This window comes from Carassius auratus, unplaced genomic scaffold (genome assembly GCF_003368295.1).
Source record: "Carassius auratus strain Wakin unplaced genomic scaffold, ASM336829v1 scaf_tig00214327, whole genome shotgun sequence".
NCBI lineage: Eukaryota > Metazoa > Chordata > Actinopteri > Cypriniformes > Cyprinidae > Carassius > Carassius auratus.
The window spans coordinates 1340294-1361968 of record NW_020527617.1 but is presented as its reverse complement, the minus strand read 5'-3'; the positions used below and the strand labels follow the sequence as shown (position 1 = coordinate 1361968).

At 37.7% G+C, this 21675-nt stretch overlaps 2 protein-coding genes across 5 annotated transcripts in view; one reads left to right on the top strand and one right to left on the bottom strand.

The window, feature by feature from the left end:
- The first annotated feature begins 159 nt into the window (after positions 1–159).
- Positions 160–8095, top strand: LOC113091848 (geminin-like). Its single transcript, XM_026257510.1, has 7 exons — positions 160–313; positions 1052–1113; positions 4620–4721; positions 4804–4960; positions 5127–5209; positions 5387–5497; positions 7646–8095. Exons 2-7 carry the CDS (start codon positions 1060–1062, stop codon positions 7850–7852), a joined length of 714 nt encoding a protein of 237 aa, XP_026113295.1. The 5' UTR covers positions 160–313; positions 1052–1059; the 3' UTR covers positions 7853–8095.
- Positions 8096–9785: 1690 nt separating this feature from the next.
- Positions 9786–21675, bottom strand: part of LOC113091828 (rho family-interacting cell polarization regulator 2) — a 60924-nt gene continuing 49034 nt past the window's right edge. For 3 of the 4 annotated variants that reach the window (XM_026257470.1, XM_026257469.1, XM_026257471.1), the window contains exons 8-23: positions 21525–21588; positions 21384–21427; positions 20942–21067; positions 20501–20649; positions 19100–19229; positions 18030–18173; positions 17033–17671; positions 15182–15354; positions 14894–15059; positions 14611–14743; positions 13584–13739; positions 13335–13508; positions 13039–13241; positions 12164–12241; positions 11982–12072; positions 9786–11795 (exon numbers count right to left, since the gene is read on the bottom strand). In XM_026257470.1, coding sequence (XP_026113255.1) covers positions 11695–11795; positions 11982–12072; positions 12164–12241; positions 13039–13241; positions 13335–13508; positions 13584–13739; positions 14611–14743; positions 14894–15059; positions 15182–15354; positions 17033–17671; positions 18030–18173; positions 19100–19229; positions 20501–20649; positions 20942–21067; positions 21384–21427; positions 21525–21588 — 2571 coding nt within the window. In that variant the 3' untranslated portion in view covers positions 9786–11694. The remainder of the gene's footprint in view (positions 11796–11981; positions 12073–12163; positions 12242–13038; positions 13242–13334; positions 13509–13583; positions 13740–14610; positions 14744–14893; positions 15060–15181; positions 15355–17032; positions 17672–18029; positions 18174–19099; positions 19230–20500; positions 20650–20941; positions 21068–21383; positions 21428–21524; positions 21589–21675) is intronic. The other variant, XM_026257472.1, reaches the window with a different exon arrangement.

Below are 21675 nucleotides of genomic sequence, written 5' to 3'. Positions count from 1 at the left end.
TGTAGTGACACGGTTTGATTAAACATCTGTATCTTAGCTTTACGTCTCAAACCTTTATATAAAACTCCCTAATGTGCGTAGTACTTATTCCGAACACACACACACACACACAATATTTTGTGAAGTAGATATAAATTATAATCTGGCGAACTATCCCTTTTATGTTGCTGTCTGTGTTCGTCTTTCTATTCGCGCGAATTCCGGAGTCACGTGACGGTTCAAAGGCAGTACTTAACCGAGTGGCGCGCTCTTCACACGCGAGTGCTTTTGCTGCAGTTCAGTCGTGAGTGTCTATCGTGCATATTTAATAAGTGTAAGTGTTTTCTTTTACTTGTGTGTTTTGTTTTGTCTTTTGTTTAGTCGAGACTCGAGTTTTTAGTTTTTTTTAATGGCCTTGTGTTTTTAAATGTAGTCTGTAAGTGGCTGTTTGTGGACACAGAGGCCTACACCGCTTTTGATCTCGGCTTGTTATTTTTAGTAATACAAGTATGAAGATTGTCTTGAAGTAATATAGATGGTGAATGGATGATGTTAATTAATAGTTCTGATAAAAAGTTTTGATTGTCAATTAGTTATCACTTTAACTACTTAATTTGTAAGACTTCAGTCATGTAACGTGATTGTATGAAGTTTCAGATGCTATGTAACTTAGTCTGTGGTAAAAATGTCTTGGTAATCCATTAGAGGCAGTTCCATTTTTATGTTGAAGCTTATGGGAATGCAAAGTGTCTCTTAATTTTTGTGTTACTTTTGTGTTTCCACGTAGAGAGCTGTGAAACCTGTGCTGGATCTAATATTTGCTAATGTAGCATCATGAGAATTTTAAAAGCGTTTATTTGTAGGCTGGAAGTCTACAGGTGCATGGGGAAAATCCTTGTATAGTACAAACTAAAACAAGTGATAAGAGTATGGTTTAGTCCAGGAGACCATTAAGTTTAAGAGGATAACATTTAACTAGGATTTAAGAAAACTAAGTTATCATCAAGTCAAAATGACTAACTCCGCATGACTGTTAAACTGAAGTTGACTGAGTTCCTGAACTCTTTTCTAGGTATAAACATGAGCTCCATCAGAAGACCCAAGAATGCCGAGAATCCCTCTGAAAACATCAAGGTATGTGAGATTGCTTTACCCTATGGAGCTTATAATATGACAAAAGATTTAATTTATATTGTGTAAATTTGAATTAAGTTTTATTTAACAAAACTGAATATTGTTGCATTTAAGTTCTGAATTTAAAAAAAATACTCGAATATTAAACATCTTGAAATTTAATGCAACTGAATATTTTTAGGGCAGCGTTTTATAGAAGTATTTAAAAACGGCAAATTATTCTGAAGTCTTGGAACTGCAAATATCCATGTTATGTTTTTAAAAATACAGCTTAAATGGGGGGTGAAATGCTCGTTTTCACTCAATATCCTGTTAATCTTGAGTACCTATAGAGTAGTACTGCATCCTTCATGTCTCCAAAAAGTCTTTAGTTTTATTATATTTATAAGAGAAAGCTAGCCTGTACTGATTTTTCCCGGAAAAACACGAGCGGCTGGAGGCGTGTCGTGTGGGCGGAGCTAAAGAATCACAAGCGCGAGTAGGCTTTTGCGTTGAGAGCATGTGGAAGCTGTGGCACCGTGAAGACAAAACCAACCAAAACAAACCACGGCTAACAGTCAGATTCAGCTGTTTATTTATGATCCAGAATCAGACCCAGAGCCTGAATTTGAACAAGAGCAGCATCATCGACGACGTCTCTATGTGGTATGTACTGAAACTGTATATATTTGCTTAGCGGTTTTGGAAAATGACTAAGTTCCACTTTGTCGTCTTTTTTTTTTTAAGCTTTACATGTGGAAAGTGCAGTTTGATGACAACGTCGCATGTTGTTTACTTGATGTGCTTACGCGCCGATACCTAAGTTAATAACACAGAGATATTTGAAGCAGTTTTACTCACTGCATGCCGTTCCAACACACGATCGTGACCCTTTTTCTTTTCGGACTGCATAATCCTTAAGAAATAAATGATGTGCAAATCCGGCGTCAAACTGGACCTTGTTTGTAAAACAAGCATCTTCGAAATGCAGGGAACAAACAAAAACACTTGCACAACTCCGTTGATGCTCTGTAAAAATAAACTCCATCCACTGGTCCCTTAATGCTGTTTCTCTTTTTGTAATCTGTGCAGGGTTGTCTTGCCCTGGCAACCAAAAACACACTCCTTGTGTGACATTTCGCGACACTCTCTCTCTGATCAGTGAAGTCTGTTGTGCTCCCAGTGCTCTGCTCTACGGGAGCGCGCGCTCTTCCGGCAGAAGAGCGCGCACTTAGGACCAATATAAGGAAATTCCGCTCCATCTAACGTCACACAGAGCCATACTCGAAAAAAACTTTCCGAAACTTGTGACAAACTGGAAGAGGTATTTTTGGAACAGAAATACTCCTTCAAACGTACAACTTAATTTTTTAAACTTTGTCCATGTTTAGCATGGGAATCCAACTTTTTAACAGTGTAAAAAAACTAAGTATGCATGAAATAGCATTTCACCCCCCCTTTAAAGTTTAAGAAAATTCAGAACCTCAAATTCCATATCCTAATATTCAATAAGCAGCAACTGTATCGATTGTGGCATGTGTGCAGCAGTTGGCCGCACTTGATTTGAATACAAGAACAGTTTAAAATGGTGAAAATTCTTAATAAAGCATAACCTATAGGCTTCAACAAGGTTTAATCTGGCCGTAGAAGAACACAGCCAGGGTTGCCTGATATAGAGATGTAATCCCCGAAACGGATCTTCTTACTAGTGCAATACAGAAATGTCTGCTAAGTGTTACTCATCTCAGTCAGCCTGGCAACCAGATCAAGCAACCACTTGCTTTTTGAAAACACCAGTTAGCTTGCACTTTGGTGATCTCCACTTCAATATTCTATTCTCAGAAAAGTGTAATTCTTCAAGTGTTCATTTGAGAGAGACAAGGGCGGTGTATGTTTGAATTACCACAGTTTTGCAGTGTTTCTCTATTAACTGTGAAGCTGTGGCTTTAATTCCGCTACAACATTTATTATGAACCACATCTAAACACAATGTAAACTGATCCAAAGTCCAAAAGTCTTGCTGCAGCATTTTTAACAACATGCAATCGTGACCCTGAAGATTGAGGAAGATCAGAATAAAGAGTTACAATCCAATCGCGATTTATAACAAGTGTATGAATAACAACTTTCCATATCCTTCCTTGAAGATGCTTCAACTTTGCTATAGATCTCAAATCGGGGGAAAAAACGGAGTCAAATCATTCAAAGGTTATGGATTTGTTTGCTTAAATTAGTTGAAAGTAGACTTAACGGAGCTTCTAAAGCAGAAGACAAAAGTGCAGGACAACGTTTTATTAAAACCATTTATTTTTATCCTTTCTTAACTGCAGGAAATTATTAGACGATCACATCTTAATATAATGTACACATTTCAATAATACATCAAATGAAACCACAGAATCAAGCCTTTCTGGTGAATAAAAATGTTTAAGAAACACCTGGGCTACTAATTGGCCAAAATGCTTTGTTTACTTAATTTCTGCATGTTTTTTTTTTTTATCATCTTAAACTTGAAGCTATATATATATATTTTTTTTTTTTAACTAAATCTGCGTTCTAATATTTCAGAACAAAAAAAAAGTACTGTTAGAAAATGCATGTCTATAAAACTCTGCCATAAAACATGCAGTTGTTAAATTTAAAATGTTTCATACTGAAGTAAAATCCATTTCAGAACAGTTAAATGATACATTCAGTTTTGTTAAATCACACTTGTCAACGTTTTAAATTTTACACCATACAAATTCACTTAGTTTTAAATGCGTATATGCTCATTATTACCCTAGGCTCTATGGCTATAATTAAAGCACTAGTTCACTTCCAGAATAAAAAAATTCCTGAATTTAATCACCCCCATGTCATCCAAGATGTCCCATTAACAGCTAGTGATTTTTGTGGTGACCACAAAAATGGTGACCCCTAGTTATTTGTATACTTGGACTACTTAAAAATTGTCAGGTCAAATATTGTCAAAAAGGGAAGGATGATGTCAGCATATTGCAAGATGTTTGTAACTTGATCAAATTTCTCATTTAGGATAAACTGAACCCAGACCTTGCTCTGGTTTTCAATTAATCATTGACATTGTTAAAATCCAGTGACTATGCATCGTCTTCCACAGTATTGTTTAAGTGAAAACATTAACCAGCTCTAAACTAGCAGTTGGTCATAAGGAGACTTCTGTGGTAAGTTCCCACGGTAATTAGAGGTTAAAGAATGTTTCAGTAAGATAATGATGCAAACGGTCCAATAGCTGCTCGTGGGAATTGGAGGTGTTTTCAGCATGCAGCTGATGTGTGGCCTGCCCCTTTCCCACGCTTGTTAGAACTGTTGATATGCAGAGTTACTCCGATACCTTGCTTGTTGTCATCAAACGGGTGTAAGAGGAGAAGAATGACTGAGGCAGGTGAATGGAGCCTGTTACTGTGTGCTTGTATAGAGATGCTTAACTCTCATTCTAACTCTTATTATTTTAATTACTGCTACTTGAGGACCCTGAGATTTAATAATTTTTTTTCTTTTCTCAGAAATTCCTTTTAGCACCAACATCTGGAGCAGGATCAGGGAGGAGGACGCTGCAGGTCCTTCAGCCGTCAGCTGTCAATAAGAACCTTGGTCGTATCTTTGAGGTACGTGGCGGTGGTTGCAATTTTGGATGTTTTTAGACTTCAGTTAGAGGAATGGTGGTAAAGATGCTCTCACCATGTTTAGAATGGCAAAGCAGTTCCTAAAAGGAAGATGTGGAGCGCTGAGCATGCTAAGGGCTCAAAGAGGGTCAAAGCAGAGGTGGCTGTAAAGTCCTCAAGTACAGAATATGAAAACCAACCTGAGGGGGTCACGCAAGAGGCCTTTGAGCTCATGATCAAAGGTAAATGATCCCCTGTCCAGTTCAGAGAAATTGATTGGATTATTTGTAAATCTGTACTTAATATTTCCATGCTGTAAATTGTCAATTTTTGCAAACTAATGGTGATGGATGGTTCCTCTAAATTTATATATATATAATTATTTTATTTTTTTTTCTCTCTCTTCAGAAACTCCTGGGTCGTCCTACTGGAAGGAGGTGGCAGAAGAGAGGCGGAAAGCCCTGTTTGGTGTTCTCCAAGAGAATGAAAAGGTGAGTTAATCAATAGGTGATTTCGTTAATTATCGGCCATCCTACTCCACTTCTCTCTATAAGGCTGATGAATTTGATTAATATATAATAAAGACTTTGAAACCATACTTCTAATCAAACAATTAAGGAAGAGCACAGTAAGTCTGTGTTCACTTTAACTTTTTGTTCCAAAACTAGTTGCACAAAGACATAGAAGCCAAAGATGAACAGATTGCTCAGCTGAAGAGTGAAAATGAGGAGTTACAGGAGCTGGCACAGCATGTGCAACACATGGCTGACATGATTGAAGTAAGTGCTCTATTCTAATGTATTTGGTGTATTTCTGAGTCCAAATGCTTTAAGATGCCAAAAGAAAAGACACCGCTTATAATACAGGGTGTCCGCGGGGTTTTAAAAAGTATTAAAAAGTGATAAATCAAAATGGTCAAATTTAAGGCCATTAAAAGTGTTAAATGTGGTCTCAGAGGTATTATTTTTTTCCAAATTAGGTATTATTTTTTCCAGACTATCAGGTGTCTTATTCTGATTGAAATTCTATCTGCGTTCGTGTTAGTTCGTTTATATGGGCTTTAGCATATCTGGGCACATAATCAAAGATCTTCCGTCTCCGTCTCATGCTGACGTCATATTCAGTGGTCGTTCGGCATCATCTCAGAACACTGCGCGCTCAACAGAAGTGGCTGGCTTACGTTTTATTTTAGACTTGCTTCAAGGCATATCTTCAATGACTGGACAACCATCGTCGTCTTCTTGGACAAATGCAAGTTTTCTAATAGCTGGGTTAACGACCGGTAGTACCGAGGTCCCGTTCAAACCCGGTTCTTGACGCACACAACGCTATGATTTCCGCGAAGCAGAAAACGAGTACGGAATCTCAAAATCCAGTCATGTAAATGAAACTTACATTTTAATATGGACAGTCATGGAATTTGTGAAAGCATAAATTAATCAAATCAAATCTCCATATGGACCAGTATCTGTAAATGTTAAGCCGCAAAAGTTGTTTGAAATATGAATCCGTGTTCTGCGCGTCTCTGTGTGAATTAATGAATGACAGAGACGTGCAGGTTTATTTACTACATAGACTGAAGCGCATGACGCTTGCATTAATTTCAGCATCTGTTGTCTTCTCCTGTCAAAATAATCGAGTTAATTTAGAATTATTCATATTCACTTTCGAAAAAGCAGAAGACATACCGGTTTCTCCGGTAGTGGGCGGAGCTAATGGGCAAATAGAAATTTCAAAATGACAAATATGCATTCATTAGGCCTAAAAGAAAATTTTTACATAAGGGCATTGTGCTAGAAATATTACTATTATTTAGTAAAACGTATGTGATACTGCTACCACTGTTGCAAAAAAATAAAAAAACTTTATTTAAAAAAAAAATAAATCTCAATATTTCTCCCATGTTTTAATTTTAATAGCAAATCCCCTTTATTTACCAAACATAAAATGTGTTTAAATTTGATAAATTAAAAGACAAATTAAATTTGGGTGAAACTTGTTTACTGTTTTTCATAATTATATAACTTGTAGAAAAACTTTAAACACAATTCTAAATAAGTATAAAGAATGGCATTGGTTTTATTTTTAGTGCTAAAAAGTTATTTTTTTTTTTTATTACCAAATTTTTGTGTTTTGCTTTGTTACCGAAATTGGTACCGAGAATCGTGGATTTTCACTGGTATCGGTACCGAATACTGAAATATTGGTACCGTGACAACACTAACAGGCAGGCTTATTGTTCGGTCTATCCATTTTCTCCATTGCACATTTTATGGTATTTGTTTTATTTTTATTTACTAAGTGAAATAAATGTGCAATATGCTGTCAACATCAGTCTCTAAATCTATTATTTTTTGTATGTTATATATGTCAAAATCTGTGTAAATAATAGAAAGGTCGCTGATTAACACTTGCAATTCAGTGTCGTGATGGTTTTAAAAAATATTCTGAAGGTAGTGAAAAAGGTATTAAAAAGTAGTAAATTTAACTTAAGGATTGCTGTATATACCCTGTAATATGCAGTAGTACCACTGAAAAATCATGATTCCATTTCAGATCTCGTTATGTTTATATGAAAACCATGCATAATTTTTTTTTTTTTGAAAATTGTGCACTGACAATGTTGTGAAATCTGTATCCATTCACATTGGTCTCCAGACATTACAAAAAAGGCCAATAATTGGTGTAAACATAAAAGAACACTAACATGCATAGATAGATAGATTAAACACTCAATGCACTTGTCATTTTCAGAAATTAGTGTTTTTGTAGTTTACACTGAGACTACAACAGTATTGTTGGCTGTCGAGATGGTTAACAAGTGTATAGTGAGTGTAACCACCACCATTAGGGTTTGACTAGAGATTAAAATAACCTGCCTCAATTTCCCTAGTTCTTTCTCTAACAATCTCTTTCACTTCTCTCAGAGATTAACCGGTAAAAGTCCAGACAGTCTAGAGGAGCTGCGTGAGATAGCTTTTGATGCTGAAGATGAAGTACATGAAGAGGAAGATGGGGATCATGAAGATGAGAGTGAAGCTGATGAGAGCCAGGACAGTGTTGAACTGAGCACAGAGCAGTCACATGACCATGATGTGCCACACAAGGATGACTCCACAGCAATTGATAGCTGAGATGATGCATCCTGAAAAATGCTAAACTGGGGGGAAAAAAGCCATGACTGTCCCAATTGTTTGGGTTTTTATTTGAACGTTTATATTCGCCTTTGAGAACCGATATGCACCTTTTTGTTTTAACTTTTACTCTTGCTGTAAATTAGCTTTTATTTTCAGTACCTGTAGTCAATGTGCATGTTCACTGCTAGTGTACATATGTAAAATTGAATGCATACAATTGAAATAAACTTGTATTTTGTACACCTGCTTTTTTTTTTTATTGTTTATGTAATATGTGACCACTCTTGGTATAAGAGTAGCCCTTCAGCTCATCTTCCTCATTCAAAGCCTATTTCTTCAAGCTCTGAAGTCCTAAAACCCTGAGAAGCTCCTGAGTGTTGTTTAAAGGTCATCCATCCCAGTCCAGACTTGCAAGTTTCTCCAGACTGGATTGCATGGATTTAGAGTCATTGAGGGTGGCTGATGAGTAGATGGCAGCTCCAGCACTTGTGATTTAAAGGAGACTCTGCTGATGGGAGATACGAACTCCAGCAGGGTGTCGGGAAGCCAAAGTGCTTGTGCCTGGTCTTGGTTGGCGACGTGGATGTAGCAGATAGCACTGAGGCCTTCTAGGACTCTAATGATTTGCTGAGCCTTAAGGTCCGGTGTTTTCAGGAGCTCCACCATGCTTGCCATGGTCTCATCTGCTGCATGTTCATAACCACCTGAAAGAGTTTCAATAATTTGTAGGGTTTGTAACTTAAAGTCTTTGTGACATTTCATTTGACACATTGACTGTTTTAGCTCCATTCCTTTTAATGATAATGGTTCCAGACAAGGTCACAGTTTAACTGTTGCACTTCAACAGTGCATTATAAGAGTAATGCACTTGTGAAGTGGATTTACATATCCTCCCGGGACCCTCTGTAGAGGACATATTTTTGTGGCCCTACGTGCCACACTTTTGTCTTGTAAAGAGCAGGTTGGCCTCCTTGGTCTTTAAAAATGACTGATACTGACAGAATTATCAAATTTAGCACTCTAAGGGAAATTATAATATTTTGTAGTTATTTAAATCTAGCGAATGTTATGGGGTTTAAAACTGGAAAATATGACTTACAAAACGTCATAATTTTCATGTATTTTCTTGAGGGCACCAGGACAAACATTTTAATAAGGCATTTTTGGGGGTAATTGGTAAATAAACGATATTCAACCTGGATGCACTGTATAGATACATTGTATATAACGGGGATACCAACTTATGGACATTTTAAAGCACATATTGCATAAAGTAAAATAGATCAAATAATTCATAACAATTGGGAATCATCTTTGTACAAAGTTTGGATAAAAAATAGCCTGAAATCTAAACTGAATGGTGAATGAAAAAAATAAAACATTGTTTTTTGCATATACATGCATTTTTGTCTATTTATTTTATTGAAAACCTTAGTCCAGGTGTTCTCTACAAAGGACCTACAAAAAAATATATACATGAATAATGTGGGTTTTTTTCTCCATTTGTTTCTTACGCTAAACCAATGTAATAAAAATAATAATAATAATAAAAATTGAGTTCAAAGTTTATGGTTCTCCGGAGGATATTAACTAAAGTTATCATGAACATTGTAGGATATGGAAAATTTTTAAAATGAGTGGTTCCTTCATAAATGTGTAGGACATTGGTTCATGTTGTGGAAATACAAATGCAAGAAAGACAGAAAATCTTTTTGTAGCCATTATTACCTGAAACTGGACTGCGCATTTCTAGTTCCCAGCATGCTTTGCCATGGACTGGATCTTGAAACTGTTGAAATGATTTTGTTATACAGTAATGAGCAACAGCTGTGCTAATGTCAATGCAGTTACCAGTCTTCCACTTCTACTGTGTAAACAATTAACAATTTACCATGCACTACAGCCATTAAAAACCCCACAATGCCATATCTGATAATTATGTAAAAATAAATTTTATTGCCACTTTCAGCAGAGGAAATACAGTAAACTCAGAAAAATAAAACGAAACAATGGAACATTAGCTTTGTGACACCAAGTGAGATCTGCTTTCATTCAAACAGTTGCAGCTAAAGCTATTGCAGCGGCAAGCAGCCACAGCCACATTCTCACAAAACCAGATCAACAACAGCTTTCCTACCAAGAAGGACATTAATTTACATTTTAATGAGGTTTGACCGATAAATGCAGTTGATTTTTACTGAGTTTCTGTCTAAAAGGCAATAAATGTTAATTCAACCTTAGTACTTGATATCTCTGTGCCCAGGGTCAAATACTGTAACGGTGGTCATTAGACAAGAAAACAGCCATTCATAGCCGTGACTAAATACAGAAAACAGCAAAACAAAAAGTATTATTGATGAATATCTGTTATAGATTATTCTGATAAATAGTAACCACAAAACGGCCTTAAATATATTGACTTCTGTATCATTATGGCTTTAGGAGTTTGTGCAGTAAATGCCAGATAATATGTTAAACATGTTAAACAACAATCTTACCAAAACGTTTCAGTTGTGCTTCTGAGGCATATACTAACTGTAACCCGTACATTCCTCCAAATGTGCTCTTTTGATGGATTTAAGCCCCTGCTTTCGTACAATTCTCACTGTCATAGAAAATATTGCAAAAATAGGTTGGGTAATCTACAAAACTGTGGGTTTTTTTTTTTAAATTCCCGCCATAAAGATAAATTCACATTTGAGAGCTTTAAAGATCAAGACAGGGAGTGTAAACATCACAAAGCGAGGCAAGCGTTCAGTCAGCAAAGAGTGTTTTCTCTGGTCATGGGCATTAGCATACTGAAAGGTTCCCTTGAGCACAAATACTGTACAACTCTGTGAATACACTGTTAAAAGATGATACTGATTAATATAACATCTTTCTATTATATAGTTTCATAGTGAATGCAGCCCCTCAATAATACCAAATCCTGACTGTACCGAATCATTTTGTGAACAGATATTTAGTGCATCATTAAAACAATCTGTTCTGAGCATGTAAAAAAAAAAAAGAGAGGGTAAAATCAGCATCGTACCATTTATAGTGAAGAGAAGTGAAAAAATAAATAAAACAAATGATATTACAGTCACATGACTCAGTAGTACAGTAACAATAGGCACAGAAGCGAGATCAGATCACAGAGCAAATATACTCTAGTCTTCATTTACGTAGAAATCAAAAGTTCACAGTAATACATCACGCTTCTCTGAGTGGAAAAGTGCATTTTCAGATACTCCGACGGGATCCAGACAGCGCTTGTTGTAAGATCCCATGTGCTCAGGCATTAGTACCGTGTTAATGCAAATGTTCACTACAGGCTCCGTCCACAGAAATGTTTTCTCCTGACCAGGGAAGGCAAGCGAACAATATAGAAATCAGCAGTCCACCGTCCACTTCGGGTTTTCAGTAGTCCATATGACCAGCTGGCATCAAACAGCACACTTCAAATCTATCCTTTCACAGAGGTTACAGAAATCTAGCTCTGTCCAGGTCAAAAAAAACTCAAGCAGGGAGCATTAAAACAGTCCCTTATGATCCCTGAAACGGAACGTGCATACAAAAGAAAAACTAAAATTAAAATAGGATTTTCTGTGCTATTTACATGCCTCCAACAGTGCAACTGCAATCTGCAAATAACTAACCTTCAATATTAACGCTCTTATTGTTCAATCGGCGACAATGACTCATGACGACTGTGACACCAGTAGTATAAATGCAAACATCCTGCAGAAAAGAAGACTCTGTGCTGAAGGTCTCAAGGTACTTTTCTCCTTGTTAGCGGGTGGTGTGTATTTCACGTCTGAAGTGTGCAGGGTCGAGGGGGAATAACGAGTCGTTTTCTAAAATGAAGTGGTAACAGTGTTACCGCGGCGAGTCCCCAGCCGCACTATCTCCCTCGGTACTGTGTCCAACTGCTCGTATGCCAGCCGCCCGTCTTCACCTGAGAACAGAAGCACATGTGCATGCTCTGTAAGACACAGGAAGGCTGGAGGTGTAGTATTTAGGTGATGTTTGCAAGCATTGAGAGTGAGACCATGTGTAATTTACACAGCATTCAAGATTTTAAGACCAGATAGAGCATAATCACTCATGCATAGGATGTCGTTCGTGTGACTGGATCTTTTACCGAAAGTGAGGAGGGTTTCAATGGCGATCTGACGGAGCTCTTCATCGGCTGAGTCACACAGTAACACCACAGCATCAATGCTCTCCACAGCCTGAGAAGAACGACAGACAGAGAGGCTGAAGGAAAAGTCTCGGAAACATTCACAGACATGATTTAATCTTCAGTTGAAGTGTCCAACTGACCTGCAGGCAGCTCAGAGCGGCACATGCAGCTCTTGATCTGTCTGCTTCTGATAAGGCTTGTGTGTAACAATCAACAGCCTGTTGAAGACAAACACACACACACACACACACACACACACACACACACACACACACACACACACAGACAAGATGAACTCAAACAGCAGTACATCTATTTATGCATGTTTCTTTGATTCAAATGTGCACATTTAATTGACCAATATTCATATTTTTATGGTTTCATTTATATTATTTTATTATTTGTATCTGATTATGTAATTATTAGATATGCATCTAAGATGCATCATAGTGTTTCACTGTTTCCATCATAGTTTTTATGCATGTTGGACTTATTTTTATTTGCATCTTAGAATTTCTATTCACCATTTTCATGCAATAATTGCACGGAATTGCATAAAATACCATACAAAGTCCGGGCCATTACGTTTTTTTATTCATCAATCCTGAATCCTGATAAAGACAAAAAATTGAATTCATGGTTTCCACAAAAACATTGACTAAATCATCATATTAAAATTATTTCTGAAGGATCATGTGACACTGAAGACTGGTGTAATGGCTGCTTTAAATTCAGCTTTGACATCACAGGAATAAATAACATTTTAAAATCTATTAAAATAGAAAACTGTTGTTATTTTCAATTGTAAAACTATTTCACAATATTATTGTTTATATTGTACTGATCAAATAAATGCAGCCTCAAAGAACACACAAGACCTTTTTCAAAAGCACAAACTTCCTCAAACTTTTGAATGTTGGGTTTCTATGTAGATTCAAACCCGGCTATAGACCAATCAATTAATCAACTCCACCGTAGCCAACCATGGGCTGTACAAGCCAGGTACAAGACTGACCTTTGACCTGAAGGGTTTGTGTGAGGCAGCGGTGGAGAGGAAGGCTGTAGCGGCCTTCATCGCGTCAGGGTCATCAGAGGTCAACAGTGCTGCCACGGCCCACAGGGTTTGAGGACGGGGCTGGAGACACATGACGGACACTTCCTGCAGTTCCTCCACACAGCGTTCTGTATCTCCACAGCTCAGGGCTTCGGCAAGCATGACTGGTTTGGACACAAAAAATAAATATTACAATATGCTACTAATCTACAAAGCTTTAAACTCATTATTCGTTATTATGCATAAAAGCGTCTTGCCCTCTTTGGCTAAATCCAGCAGGTGTTGCTCCATGTCCGTGATATCGTGTTGAACGGTGTAATGGTGGAACTGAAACACGGTGACGATGTCCTGTGCCAGAGATGACGGTGATGGACACAGGGATGAGGCCAGCTCGCTTCTGTCCATCATCTCATTCACCACCAGCCTGATCACTGGACACAAACGCTGATGTTACACTCCCTGCTGATGTTTCCCCTGCAGATTAATAATGTTGTTCCTGTCAGTACCTGAGTCAGGAGAGTGAGGCTGAATCTGCTGCAGTGGTAAGGCAAAGCTGAAATGCATGTGCTTCAGCACTCGCTCCAGTGTAGTGTGAAACAGCCCAGCGCTGCAGTCGCACCACAGAGACATCAGCGCAGGACGCTCCACCAGCCCAGGCAGCACTGTTTACAGAAACAACTTCAAACCAACTTTCACCGCACCTTACGAATTAATTAAGAAATGTGTTTTTAAAAATATTTCTTAGATGGTATGAAATTGTATTTCACATTATAACTGCAGGTCAGTTTGGATTATAATTCCTTGGTTTCACAAGAAACTCAGAACAGATTGTGATTTTGTTCCCTTTATTTTCTTTTGGTGGTTTAGTTTATGCAATACCACACATACATGTCATCACATGAAAAAAATTGAAAATTATTATTAAATACTTTTTTCATTACAGCATTATGACTTCAGTAAACTATCTATATTGATTTTATAATTTAATAAAATATTATTTAACAAATAATAATAACAATTAATATTGTTATTAATCATTATTATTATTATTATTATTATAAAGTTTGTTTGTTTTTAACACCAAATGCTGTAAGGTCTTTTCCCAGATATCCTCATGCTCAAATTGTGTTTGCAATCCTGAAAATAAATTTTTCATAGTTAGGTTTTTATTGTGAAAAAGTGTTATGCCATCAAGTGTCAGATTATAATCTTTGCTATTTCATTTAAAGTATGTAATATTGTTGTGGCTAAATTATTATTTTTTTTCAATAGCCAAACTGATATTTACTGGCACTTGGCGAGTGTTCATTTTAGACCCTGACTACTGCTATAATAATTAAGTGCTACAATAATATCTTTTGCACTAGTGTACCCATTCTGTCAGAGAAAAAAATATAAACTTTAATAAAATAAATATTATGCTTAAACAGCCAAAAATCTTTTAAAAAGCTTTGAAGTACATGTGATAAGTCACCGTAACATCATAATTTTCCCACAAGGACTAGTTAACATGAACACTTAAGATAAACTCACCATCAGACACTAAAATGCAGCTGCCCGGTCTGTCAAAGTTTTTCTCACTGAGCTCCTCCAAAAGAAGTGTTTGTGTTGTTAGTTTGCGCAGGTAAGTCATGTGCTGTGACTGGCTTCCTCCTGAGGTCAACAACTGCATCCCATACACAGACAAACTTCAGCATTATATATATATTTATATGGTCGCGTGACCATGTTCGGTTTAACAAACAGATAAAACTCACACTAATGTGGAATCTGAGTAGAGGAAAATTAAGTTGTAAAGGTGGAAAAACAGAATCACCTGAACGAGATGACTGCAGTATTGTAGATGAACACTGATGGCGACGTCTAGGTTCTCGTTTCCTGTGGTGAGAGGCAACGGGCTGCCGGCCACACTGTTCCCCACACCAGTGTCCTCCGTGAGGGCTTCACTCAGGTGGCCTCTTGCTTCTGGATGTTGGGCTGACCTGATGAACATGTAAGACACACTGTCACCACCAGAGGACGCTACATGATCACAACTACTGAGGCCATGTAGTCAAGTTCCTCAGAGAAACCTGATCACTGAAGGGTTAAATGTCCAACACACCCGATTCTCTCTGACTCCATGTCAAAAAAGATGGTGCGTGAGAGGGCGGCAGCATCATCTCCCGTGTCATCATCATCAAAGTCAGAGGTGTTGAGGAAGTCGAAACTTTCCAGAGCGCTCTCCACTGTCAAACTGAAGCTTGATGAACGGCTCCTATGGGCAGGGACCCGACACTGAGGAGAGACAACAACCTTCATTCAAGACTGAGATCAGAAGAGTCAAGGCGAAGATAAGTGTAAGGTGTTAGGTCACCACACGTTTTTGCATTCTACTTTGCTGTTTTTTTTTTCAATTGTTTTCAAAGTCTCCTCCAGAGTCTTGCACATGACAGGATGGTCTAAAAATGTAATGCTCAAAGTAAAAAATAAAAATACTTCTCTTTTTTTTTTTTTTTTATTACGCTGCCCCACGACTCTTCTTTTTAAACCCAAAAAACATGTTTTGTGTGAATGGCAACTAAATATGGCTTATTTTGTGGTGAATGAAGCCTGGTTGTGTATCATGCAATTCTCCGCCAATGCAAAAACATGATCTCCAGTGAGAAGTTATGAATGTAGAAGTGCAGAGGAGAGAGTAAAACAAAACACTGGTTACAAATAAGAAGGACAAAATGAGGATTTATATAGAAAAATGTAAGCGAATTTCTATATAAGCCAAGAGGAGACCAATTTTCCTTTGCTGTAAACAAAACTTGGTTCTCGCGAGACTAGCATATTCCCACCAGAGTTTACCCTAAGCCTACGTCATCCACTGGAACGCCACTCTCTCATGAGCACATGTACGAGAGTGAGCAGAAGATAGAGATGACAGTTTATTAAGTTTTAAATACAGATATTGCAAGATATCAAACCAAAGATATTCCTTTGGTTACCAAAAATACCAAAGATATTGCTTTGGTTCGGGTATCATTTATTATCCCCCCGGAGCCGTGTGGGAGACTTTTTATAATGGATGGATGGACTTTTTTGGGGCTTAAAAATCCTGACCCTCATTCACTGCCATTATAAAGCTTGGAAGAACCAATACATTTTTAATATATTACTCCGATTGGATTTGTCTGAAAGAAGAAACTCATATATACCTAGGGTGGCTTGAGGTTGAGTAAATCATGGGGTAACTTTCATGTGTGGGTGAACTATCCTTTCAAAAATGATGTTTTATAAAGTATGAATGTGTGTAGAATTAATTCAATCCAAACATATCCAAACAATCTTGTTTCTCATTTGTCATATCGTCATTATCATGTGACCTAACAGCGTCAGTTGCGTTGCTTCAATGCCATTCACAACTCCTGTGTCAATCAGATGCACACTTCAGAACAAGAAATAGAAGGTCATCTGACTTTTGAACTTTTGGACTTTTGAGTTTTTGTTAAATGTGAGCCAAAATCATCACAATTAAAAGAACCAAAGACTTAAACTACTTCAGTCTATGTGCATTGAAATTTATTTAATACACAAGTTTCACAATTTGAGTTGAATTACTGAAATAAATGAACTTTTCCACGACTTTCGAATTTATTGAGATGCACCTGTACAGTTTAATGAATACTGTGAATTTGGACATACTACTCTGTTTTGCCTACAATATATTAGGGAAGTATTCGATTTCGGATACATCCTTGGTCTCAAGACAAATGTTCCTGAATGCATACCACGAAAAATATGGTTTTGGATTTGGATTCAAGGTGGACTCAGTAAATTACCTGAACCCTAAGACCACCTTTTTCTAAATGTCATGCTAAGTTCATGCTAATCAAATGAACCAAGATTCATGATCAAACAAATTCAAGTCTGCATCAAAATGCCAACAGTAACTCTTCTAATTGATGACCACAGAGAACTCATTCACCTTAAGCAAGTCTTCGAGTCTCATGACCTCCTGCTCCAAGTCCTGCAGCTCCCCGCAGCGCTGGCCCAAGCTCTCCAGCCGCAGGAGCAGGGACTGAATGGCCTCCTCCAGGCTGCTCTCCTGGAAGGTCCTGCTGCTCTCTCCAGACCAGCTCACAGCGCCGGCCTCGGGCAGCATGTCGGAGGAGGTGAGCCTCCTCACCAGCTGCCTGGTCAGACTGCCTTCCTCCCCGTCCAGCTCCACCGGCTTCAGCTCCAGGGCTTCGTCAGACACGTTGGGCTCCAAGAACACCACATCCTCAGGTCCCACCGAAGACAGCTGACTCTCGGAGCACAGCGAGAGGGCCGCCGAGCCTGTGCCGTGCCCCTGGGCCTCAGCCTGGTCCCACTCCAGGTCTGGATCGCTGGCACTGACACTTCCGCAGTCTTCCTCCACACACTCCTCCTCAACCAGCAGCTCCTCAGAGGCTGGGGCTGGTTCAGAGGGAGGGTCCGTCTCAGGGGGCGTGACGGTGATCTCGGGGTTTGACTGGATGGGGGCGGGGCTTGAGGTGGGCGTGTCAGAGAAGGTGAAGGACAGACGCTTGCATTCGGCCACACCGCAGCCTCCGTTCTCGAAGACATCGTCTGGTAAAGTGGACTGTGTGTTGGAAACAGAAATTAAATATGGTAAATATGGCTCCCTGATATCATTTATTCTTATCAGCACTACTATCTATATAGTTTTAGTGATCTTAAGATACAAACAATATATTCTCTCCACATGTCCAGTAGGGCTGGACCATATATCTAAAAATATGATCATGCACATCTAGTCAGTAAACGGGTTCCATGATTCCGTGATTAAAGTTTAAATAAGTGTATGTATGAATATGAGTGAGAAGAAATGCGTGTGTTTATTGTATGAAAAATCAGAGTAAAAGCAGAAAACGCAAGCGAAGAAAAGAGCCACACAGATGTTCACTCAGAAGGGCAGGGCACACAGTGACCTGACTCACGTAGACTTCCAGACTGGACCGTGAACGAGGTCTCAGTGCAGCCAGATCGCCAAAAGAGCGACTGCGCCTGAGTTTCTCTAGGAACGTCTCTCTGAGCCTGTGCAAGAACGAGAGACGCTGGCCCTCCCACCGCTGAGGACGCCACTTCATTGCCATCGACACACACACACACACGTACACACAACAACCACGATGCACATGGTGCCACAGGGTGAATAATACAATTCATTAGACACAACAGCACAGACTAAACATGAACACTCACACACACACACACACACGATGCAAGTACTTTCATATTCAAACACAAATATATTCAGTATATTCATATAAACACAAAATAATAAACACTGAACCCAGAACAGCTAGCTGGAATCGGTAGTGTTATATTTAGTTAAGTATTCGGCTGTTGAAATGTGACGGTGTGATCTAACACCTTATTTCAAAACCTCAATATCCTTTATGATACTGTATGTACACTCCTAATGAAAAACACTTGCGCTTTACTTTATTGAATGTGCACTTCGAATATGATATTTATACTATTAAAACTTCCATGACTATGTTTAACTATACTTTTAAAAAGTAAAACGTTTCACTATAAAAGTTGTTTTGATACTACATCTAAAAGTTAGTAGTATTTTAGTATTTTAAACGTTTTAAAGAGCAAATTTATCATTACAAAAATATTTAAATACATAAAAGTTTCTATTAAAATGACAAAGTATCTGAGTTTATCATAAATGCTTGTCAGTACATCAACAGCACACTTTAAAGATGACATGTTATAGGCATATTATGAAATTTCATATAAAGTTGCATTTATGTAATATAAACTGAATCATACATTTTAATTTAATTGAAAACAACATGCAATTAAGTGTCTGAAAACATTTAGTTCATACTTAAATATTTTACTTCTGTTATATGTACTCATTTAAAAGTATGCAAAAGTGCTCTTAAATTAAAGTCTGTAATGATGCAGCTGTGAATCAAGGTTATGGGTTTATCATGGTGACAGAAGCAGGACTTTAAACAGAGCTCAGAGGATTTTTCAGAAGTGCACTCACAAAGAAAGAGGTGTCCTGGAAAGTGGGCGTCTCGGGTGTGCCTTGGCTGTACACTGAAACACGTCTCTGAAGGGCGGTGGCTTTACTCACGTTTCCTGACGACAGTGTCAGATCCTCCACGTCAAACGGACTGCAAGACAGACACGCATTCATGTACAGCAATCTAACATCATACAAAAGTAGAAATTCAAAAACATGATTTACTGTATAAGCTACTGAAGAGGATTAGGGCCAAGCAATAATAAAAGATAAAACCATTTTGAGATTAAAAGACATTATAATGCGAGATTAAACTGGTTACATTTCAAGAAAAAGACGAAATTAAATGTTGAGAATAAACTCATTAAATTACGAGAAAAATACTGAGAATATACACTCATGTCATGTTCAATTGATCTCGTTGGACCGTTTTAATCAAGTTAGGTTGTAGAAAGCAATGCTCTCAGATGAAGCGTATGCTGTATCACTTCAGATGCTATTTACACTTAGTGAAAATAGTAATATATTCTATTTACTCTAAGTGATAACAACAGCATTCTTTGCAATATTTACACTAAGTGTAAATAGTGATTCTATTTACGCCATGTAAAAGTAAAGGATCTTTGCAATAAGTTTCAATAGTAATTAGATGCTATTCATATTTATAAATAATGACAGATACTATTTCCACCTCAATATTGTTGTACATTAACAGGATGCAACAATAACGGAGTGTAAATTATTTTCTTTATTAAAATTATTAAATAGACGCTGCCTTATTGGTACGCAACAAAGGCCTCCCTATAGCCTACTCGTTAGGAAATTGATTTTTTTCACTTTTCTGATGTGATATGTGATGAAAATGTTTAGCAAAAGTCAGATTTGAACCTTGATCGACCGAATATGCTCCATCCAAGAGCATTGCTCTCTATGAACTATGACCTGCGCCACTGCAGACGCGGATTGAACGAGACGACAAGAGTGTGTTCATTCTAAACATTTTATTTCGGCTTTTTTCTTTCGAAATGTAAAAAAATAATAATAAATTCTCAAAACACTCATAATTAACATTCTCATAATGAAATTCTCACCATTTCATTTCGACTTTTTTTTTGCAATTTTTTTTATTTATTTTTTGAAACACGACTTTATTCTCAAAATTATATTTCGAAATTTTTCTTGAAATTTAATGAGGTTAATCTTGTATTATAATTACTTTAATTTTGAGATGGTTTCATTGTTTTATTATTGCTTGGCCCTAATCCTCTTCCGTAATAAACCCCATTAACGGCAGAAGTAATTCAGTGTGACTTCCATGACTGTCCTGAAGAGGGCGGTGTACATCTTCACTTTCAATTGCTGTGACTAAATTCACAGAAACACCAGACTTCTTATCTTGTTTTATTAGATAACGTCACTTACAACCAGGCGACCTCCAGGTTAAGTTTAATGGTTCCCAGGTCGTTGACGTCTACAGCTACCACCTGAGGCATAGCGGTGAACAGGTCCTTGGTTTCACAGATCACACTACCCACTAAGATGTGAGTGGCCAACCCCTTTAACTCGGTCACCTAGTAGAATAAAGATAAGAATGGAGAAACGTACATTCAGAAATGTTTCATTCAAAAAAATGCATAGCTTTCTTCATAAGAATATGTTTTTCTTGCATTCCTCAAGGTTTTAACCAAATATTCAAGATTGAGGGGATGAAATTTTTAATTTTAGGAATCAATGTTGATCAATGTCGTGGCTTTTCAAGTGTCTTTGGTGGTTACAGCCCAGTCTGCCATTGTCAGAATTAGTCACATACTTATTAGTTACATTGGGTCTCTTTCATGGACAACTGTGTGGACTGGAGCCCACCTTGATGTTGATGAGGTCTGTAATGAGGGGCATGAAGATCATCTCCTCTCCGTCCCAACTCTGCTTGGAGTTAGTTTCGATCTTCCCCTTCAGTTTCCACCGCTGTCGGCCGTATCTCATGAAAATCTGCCAGAAAAACAAAGAGAGAGGCAAAAAGGATCAAGAAAAAGCTCCCAACACAAGTTCATATAACTGTTAATAGAGCAGTAAAGCAATGGGAGTTTTCAGTGTTTAGTTTTATATAGCCTTACAAAATCTAATTGGGTTTTGTGGGTCTATGTACTTGTGGATCAGAAGAGTAAATGCTGCTAGGACAGCGGTGATTGTGAATCAACTGGATGTACTTGGCAGAACACTTTATTACTTTATTACAGAAAAAAAATGCATGTAACTCAGTGTGTTCTGAAAGCGCTGAATTATTTTGGTTTTTCTAACAACTCACCTCGTACTGATCCCCGGGACAAAGCCTGGCAAAACCAGCCAATCCTGAGACAAGAAGCAAAGGAGTTGAAAAGTTTGTTATTGAAATGCAACAAATGTTTTATAGGTTTTTTTTAAAGATTTTGGTGCAAAAATCCTGTACCTTTCATTTTGATATGAAACTCCCCCAACAGGTTCTCCAGTTCAGTCTCAAAAGTGTTCATGTTCTGAGGAGACGGGAACACATGGTAATATGAATGACAGGTGAAATGTGATATTAAATTGGCCATTAACATTTCTTACTGGAATTATTT

Excerpts from the sequence above, each read along its gene's own strand:
- LOC113091848 (XM_026257510.1), top strand. The coding sequence starts at position 1,060 with ATGAGCTCCATCAGAAGACCCAAGAATGCCGAGAATCCCTCTGAAAAC. Across the intron at positions 4,961-5,126 it reads CTTTGAGCTCATGATCAAAG|AAACTCCTGGGTCGTCCTAC; the intron begins GTAAATGATCCC and ends CTCTCTCTTCAG. Across the intron at positions 5,210-5,386 it reads TTCTCCAAGAGAATGAAAAG|TTGCACAAAGACATAGAAGC; the intron begins GTGAGTTAATCA and ends TTCCAAAACTAG.